Here is a 7,134-nt window from a genome sequence, read left to right as displayed (position 1 = left end):
CCCTGGTGTGCGTGNAGTCNCAGATACAAGAAAANCGCACGTACTTCTCCATACTATATATATATATATATTCATCTTATTTGATACAAATTAGGTTCCAACAATATTCAAAATCCAATCTTATATTCAATATTACTTTAAAGATGATATTCATAATCCATTCTTATTTTAAGACATCTTAATGTCTTAAGATGCTAATACAACTAGTTTATGGTATCTTAAACTATCTAAGACAGTCTCAAATATAAAAATCAACTATGGCTGATATTCATAGTTAATACTTATATTTAAGATTATTTTAAATGCAGACTTGAGATGTCATGAACCAATCAAAGAGCAGTATATATGTTAAGATATTACTTAAGACTTGAAATAAAAGAACAGAATACCGCTGGTATTCGATTTTTATATTTAAAATCATCTTAAGTTTTAAGGTGTCATAAATCAATCATACAAGCCAGTATTTATAATCGATTCTTATATTTAAGACTGTTTTAAAATGTTTTAAAATCTAGTCTTAAAATGTCATCAACTGTCACAGGTCGATATTCATAATTGGTTCTTATTTCAAGACCATCTTAAGTAACATCTTAAGATGCTGATACAGTTCTATAATTAACATTTTAAGATTTTACTGTATTTAAAACGGATTGTACTTAAAACGGACTTAAACATAAGAATTAACTATAAATACTAATCATAATTAGCCTCTTAATTAGGCCACATATTAGCTTCTTAAGACATTATAGTCTTGAAATAAGAACAGATTATGAATACTTTAAATAAAATTTAAGACAATCTTAAATATATAAAATTAGACTATAAATATCTTAGAAACATTTCGTATATTATTACACGATAAATTCAATATGGCATTAGTAAAAAATTTTTAACAAATATCAAGGAAATTATCTAGATATCTTAACATTACTCAAGGTACTTTTTAACAAGAGATGTTACAGTATTATCATCTTTGTTCATCTTTGTTCAACATTAGTAAACAACAATATAATAGGATATAATGATTTACTATGTTGTATGTATGTATTTGTGTCTCTTTTCAAAAAGCACCTTAACAATACAAATTTTTTATTTACAATTGACAGGATAATTGTGGAAGAAAGCTTTCACATACCTGTTGTCGATAGGAAACTCCTCTGTTCTGCAACAGCATGGGGATGGAGCCGCATAATCCCAATGGGATACCCTGCAGCAGGTACAAGAAGAATAAAATCGCAATATTCTTCTCATCCCCTCGTAAATCAGAGGGTTCTTGACTGCTACTCGAATCGACGATGCCATCCTCCGTAGAGCGATCCTCCTTGTCAAGTTTCCTTCTCATATTAACATCCATACGAGTGAGTCAGCAACGAATATTCACGCTCGTGCCACGTTCACGCACCGCTGAGTGACTTTCAAGGTTAATCACCGATTAGGTTAGAATCTTCACTTGTCACCGCATATCGTGGACGAATGGACGCGCGCAACGTGGGATCGCATCGACGACGATCAAATTCTCAGAGAAGCGACGGTGAACGAGCGAGTGACACTCACGCTAATCGACGTCAAGTCGTTACTGACGACGCGATCATTGCGGGTACATAACCTTTCGCTGCCGTCACAGCCAATTAAAAAAGAAATTAAATGCCGAAACGATAGTTTCTAATGTGAAATTCAGTCTTTCACTTTTCTCTTTATATCGACATTGCGACGACGGAAATGTACAAGAACCAAAGCGAGAACAACACGAGGATAAAAACTCCAAACACAGCAAACACTGTCGCGTTGCCACGTTGTCTTTTATTAGGACACGTCAGTTATACTTTGTTTTTTTCTGTGCAACGTCACGTGCGTGTCAGACGGCAGACGAAGTATTGAAGCGCCACCTCGCGTGAAATAATTCATGGAGGGAAGATCAAATAAAGCTTTAGGGATGACTTCGACTAAGTTCTGATTAATTCAATCGACGATTAATTTAATCAAAATAAATATCTGTTCCTACCAATATAGATCAATTCTCCTAGTTTAACTTTTCAACTTTTTCTAGTTCTAATGTCCATTTCTACTAATGTAGATTACTTTTAATCTCTTTTAATTTACTCTCTTTATTATTTTTTTTCTAATTTTTAGAAATAAAAAAAAATGAAAAGTAGATAACAAAAATAAAAGTTAATCTGCATTGATAGAAACAAGTAGTCAGGATTTATTACTTTTCACCTTTTCCTAATTCTAATGTTCATTTCTACCAATGTAGATTATCTTTAATCTCAGTTTAATTTATTCTCTTTATTATTCTTTTTTCTGATTTTTAGAAATAAAAAAAATGAAAGGTAGGTAATAAAAATAAAAGTTAATTTTTGCATTGATAGAAAGGATAGTCAGGATTTATAGTGTCAGAATTTATAAATTATAGATTTAATTCTTGTTAAGACTATATATAAATTAATTCCTAAAGAATCCTTTATGATTCAAAATGATTGGATAACAGGACAATAAGAGTTAAACACAGTAATTCTTGTGCAAACCAATACGGCTAACAAAACAACTATAATAATAATTAATCCGCTTACATGTTTCGGCTCATTTTTGAGCCATCCTCAGAGACAATATGATGTTGTAATTACAAAAAATTTTTTTTACAAACATTTTTTACAACTAATTTATTTCAGTGAGCCACCTCCACCTATTAACAGAAACTATAATATAAAAACAAATTCTAATAACAAAATGTATTAAAATTATTAAAAGGTAAATTTGTTGGGAGCAAAAGCGACTTATTGTAAAATAATAGAAGGTAGCTCAAAAAGAAAAAAAAAGAAAAAAACTCTGATATTAATTATAATCCAGACGGATATCAAAATCAAATCTGAATCTTTAATAATTTAATCTTAATAATTTAATTTAATAACAAAGAATGACTGATCAGTGTACATTCTTTGTTATATTAAAATTAAATAATTAAAGATTCAGTTTTAGTTTTGATATCCATTTGGACTAATATCAGAGTTTTTTTTCTCTTCTTTTTCCTTTTTCTTTACGATTAACGTTTTAGATTTTAGGTTATTAAAAGTTATTCATTTCAACATAACTGAATTTCAACATAATTGCCACTGAATAATCAAAGACTGGTTTTTGACTAAACCAATAGAATTTAAGTATTTGCGATATAGTGAATTTTTGTTTTAGTGAGCTACCTTCTATTATTTTACGATAAATCGTTTTTGCTCCCACCCCTTCCCCCCAATAAATTTACCTTTTAATAATTTTAATACATTTTAGATTGTTATTAGAATTCGTTTTTATATCGTAGTTTCCGTTAATAGATGGCTCACAGAAATGAATTAGTTTGTAAAAAAATTTTTTGTAATTATATCATATTATTATATTATATTATATATATATTTCTGAGGATGCCTCAAAAGAGAGTCGAAACATGTAAACGAATTAATTATTATTAAAGTTATTTTATTAACTATTATTGGTTTGCACACAAATTACCGTTTGACTCCTATTGCTCTGTTATATCCAACTATTTAAGATTATCTTATGTACAATCTTAAGATATCATGAATCTTAGAAAAATGTATTATTATTATTTTATTAAGACGATTTTAAAATAAGAATGGATTATTGTCTTAAGAATTAAAAAAGAATAAAGAATTAAGCCAAGATTATAAAAAATAATTTACATTAAAATAGGTAAGAATCGCTGAAGAAAATCTTTAGTATATGATGTACAGTTCGTTGTTTTCAATCTTTTTTTTCTTTTTGATACATTAAATGTAATTCTATTAATTAATAGTTTTATTCATATTAATTATCGACCGTTTCTATCAATGTAGGTTAATTTTAATCTCGGTTCAACTTACTCTTCATCTTTTTTTAATTCTTCGAAGAATTAATTAAACCAAGGTTAAAATTAAACATTGATCGGAATGGGGGCATTAATAAAATAGTACTAATTAAATTAATTGGAGATTAATTTGATCGAAGTCGCTTTCAGATTCTTAAATCGCTATACTATATGATTGTATAAACAGATTTTATTTTTTTGCGTGCGTACATCCTCCTTTATCAAACAGTTGAATGATAATAAAATTGTGTGATTACAACAAGTCTTACTTATAAGCTTTCCTTATGTAATTACAAGTAAACACGTCGCAATTTTTATTTTTCGATGCTACGTCGACAGCCAGCTTGATCAAGTCCTTTATGGATGTGCTCACCGTATTGGTATTGAGTACATTATTTCGTATTCTGCAAGAATATAAGTTAATCGATCAAATTTATACCGCGAAGTACTTAGATATTGAGAAAACTTGCATACAGATTGGTAAGATGATATCTCCGATTTGTATTCAAGATCTCGACGTCTTTTCCGACATCGGACAAGTAATCTTTCTGAATTTCGCAAGTTAACTTGGCGACACATCTTGGAGAAATCACAAGTCTGCTGCTTGAACCATCTTTTTGTATCTGTCCATAAAAAGCAATACTTCCTCGGTACAAATTTTTCTTAGAATTAATTCTTACAATTTTTCAGAATTTCTAAATAAATTTTAAAATTTTTCATAATTTTTCATAATTTCTATAAATAATTTTATAACTTTTTAGAAAATTTCTCACATTTTTTTTACAGAATACAGATAGAAACCCTTTAGAAATTCTATATCCTTTCTAAGGTTTTTCATTCTATAATTTAAAAAAATTATAAAATCTGAAAAAGTTTAAGATATTTTTTTTTAATCTTCACAAATTTAAAATAATAAAAAATTCTTAATAACATTACAAGAATCATTTTTATCAAGACTTACCTAAGTTTTATGTGAAGAGAGATTACGTACCTTAGCTAAATTTTCCCTCAACATGTACAAAATGTAATCCATTTGGAAGTTGGCTTGCTCTTCCTCCGTGAAAGTCTCTGATCTTTTTCTTCTACCAGACACGAAGCTGATTGGCAGAAGAACAGGGTTTGAAGCTAACGCCGCTGCTGCCCCAATTAATGCAACGCCTGCTAAAGCCTTTAATGCTATTGCCTTAATAAATATAATTCTTTGTTTATTTATTCGATCGTTTCCATTTTTAGGTGAAAAATGTTCTTTTCCTAATATACACCTTTTGTGCTTGAATATTTCCTTGTGGTGTGCTTGCATCCGGATAATTCGCATCACTTGGGCCGAATTCGTCACCATCGGCCAATGTTCCTGAAATCCCATAGGTGCTGATCGAACCTCCATGTCCAATTGGTCTACCATAGCCTCCATAACCATTAACGATAAAGCCGTATCCTCCACCGTTTCCCGAGCCATATCCCAAAGTGATGGGTCTATTAGCAGTTTCACTTGCTGGACGTGGTCCATACCTTTTTGTTTTCATAAAAATTGATGCATAAAATGCAATTAACATTGGAAGGTCTTCTTCCTTTTTCACAAATTAAAAAATTTTTTTAAACGTGATCTTTCGTATACAATTTGTTAATTCAGCAAAGAGACGTCTTTCTGTCCCTGCCTCTCCTTTTTTCTTTCAAGTCTTCTTTGAGTTAATACAGAAGGTGACGGAGATTAGCGGAAAATTTATGATCGCGGGAAGTTGGGTAAATTTACCTGTCTCCCAACTGACTTCCTGCGTAAACTCCGTTTCCGCTTCCTCCGGGCTTATCACCGTTTCCGATGGAACCTGGGAGCCGACCTTGCGTTTGCCATCCGTATCTGAAAGGAAACTTTGCGTTTTCTAAAAATATTTCCATATGTGAAAGATAACTTTTATTATTACCTATCAATGGGACGTTCGCTATATTGGGAGGAATACCGTCCAGTCTCTGAAGGAATCCTGTTGTAATTATAATCCGGTCGTGCCAATCCACTGGAACTGTATTTAGAACTGCAACAACTGGAACTTGCAAATATATTCCGAATAATCCGAGTTGTTGACGAGCTGTCATTAAACTTTTTTTATTTATCACGTTTTAAGTTTAAGATTAACGTTTAAGAACAAAAACTATGATCTAATCGAAAATATATTGATTGAAAATATACTTATCTCTTTCGAGACTCGAGTCGCGATGTAAAACGGTTCTCGGTTTCTTATCCGTTTTTTTTGTTTCTTCGACATCAATGTTATCCAGAGCAAGCTCCGACAAGTTTTTACCATGAATGGCATTTGCCAAGAATTTGTCTTTAGAATTGGAAAGATTCTTTGAATTTTCGGTCGTTGTCGTATTATCACTTTTCTCCGCTAACGTACAACAAATACCGAAAATGACAGAGAGAATTAGAACGTGCGTCATTGTTGCGAGCATTTCACTTGCTGCCCGAGTTCAGAATGTTCCGGATATCGAGTATCAAGTACTATATGCGAGTTCCGATGTTGCAAGAAGTCCGACGAGTTTTCGTTCTAACACAAAAGTGGCTCTCTAATTTCTCAAGTTTCACCTATTTATATAGTGGTCATGCATGGGATGCTGTCGCGTATTCACCCCTCAGGGACGAATCCAAAACTTTCCTACGGTAAAATCTATAAAATATAGCAAAACAAAAGATCCTCTCTTTACGTTTTTCTTCTCTCTTTTTTTAAATATTTTTTAATATTTTTTAATATTTTTTTTTTTTAGTAATGGGTTTACTCGAAAATTTTATAGAAGTCTATTACTTTAGCAGGTTTTATTTATATATTGTACACTGAAAAACCCATTTAGTAAAATGAATTGAATTAATTTCTTGTTTGAATATGGGCAAACAAATTCTTGATTACAATAAAATAATTTAATTGAAGCAAAGCATTTAGTTATTGTAATATTTTATTTGTTTCCGATAAACAATCTTATCAGATGTCAATGTTTATTAGAAATAAGTAAAATGTTACAATAGCCGAATGTTGATCCAACTAAATTATTTTATTGCATCAATCAAGAATTTGTTTACCCATATCCAAACAAGAAATTAATTGATTCAACTAAATGAAGTTTCCAGTGTATGTGTTTTATATATTAGGTGTGGGAAAAAGTTCGTGGCGTTTTTTTAATGCCATCTAACGGGGAAAAACGCCTACGAACTTTTTCCCAGCTAATATATTTCCCAGCTATATATATATATATATATATATATATATATATATATATATACTTATTATTTATTA

The 7,134-nt window shown here is 30.6% G+C and overlaps 2 protein-coding genes across 2 annotated transcripts in view; both read right to left on the bottom strand.

Moving 5' to 3' along the window:
• Positions 1-1,354, bottom strand: part of LOC105619402 (acetyl-coenzyme A transporter 1) — a 4,495-nt gene extending 3,141 nt beyond the window's left edge. The window contains exon 1 of the mRNA XM_012200923.1: positions 1,136-1,354. Within this exon, the coding sequence (XP_012056313.1) occupies positions 1,136-1,354 (219 nt within the window). The remainder of the gene's footprint in view (positions 1-1,135) is intronic.
• A 2,764-nt stretch (positions 1,355-4,118) lies between these two features.
• On the bottom strand, positions 4,119-6,286 carry LOC105619457. The gene is made up of 7 exons (XM_012200975.1): positions 6,036-6,286; positions 5,773-5,895; positions 5,604-5,708; positions 5,116-5,362; positions 4,845-5,036; positions 4,328-4,476; positions 4,119-4,257 (listed from the first exon to the last, which is right to left on the bottom strand). The coding sequence occupies exons 1-7, from the start codon at positions 6,284-6,286 to the stop codon at positions 4,119-4,121; spliced, it is 1,206 nt and encodes a 401-aa protein (XP_012056365.1).
• Between the last annotated feature and the right edge of the window lie 848 nt (positions 6,287-7,134).

Source organism: Atta cephalotes, assembly GCF_000143395.1.
Source record: "Atta cephalotes unplaced genomic scaffold scaffold00021, whole genome shotgun sequence".
Lineage (NCBI taxonomy): Eukaryota > Metazoa > Arthropoda > Insecta > Hymenoptera > Formicidae > Atta > Atta cephalotes.
This window is presented reverse-complemented; position numbering and strand designations above follow the sequence as displayed.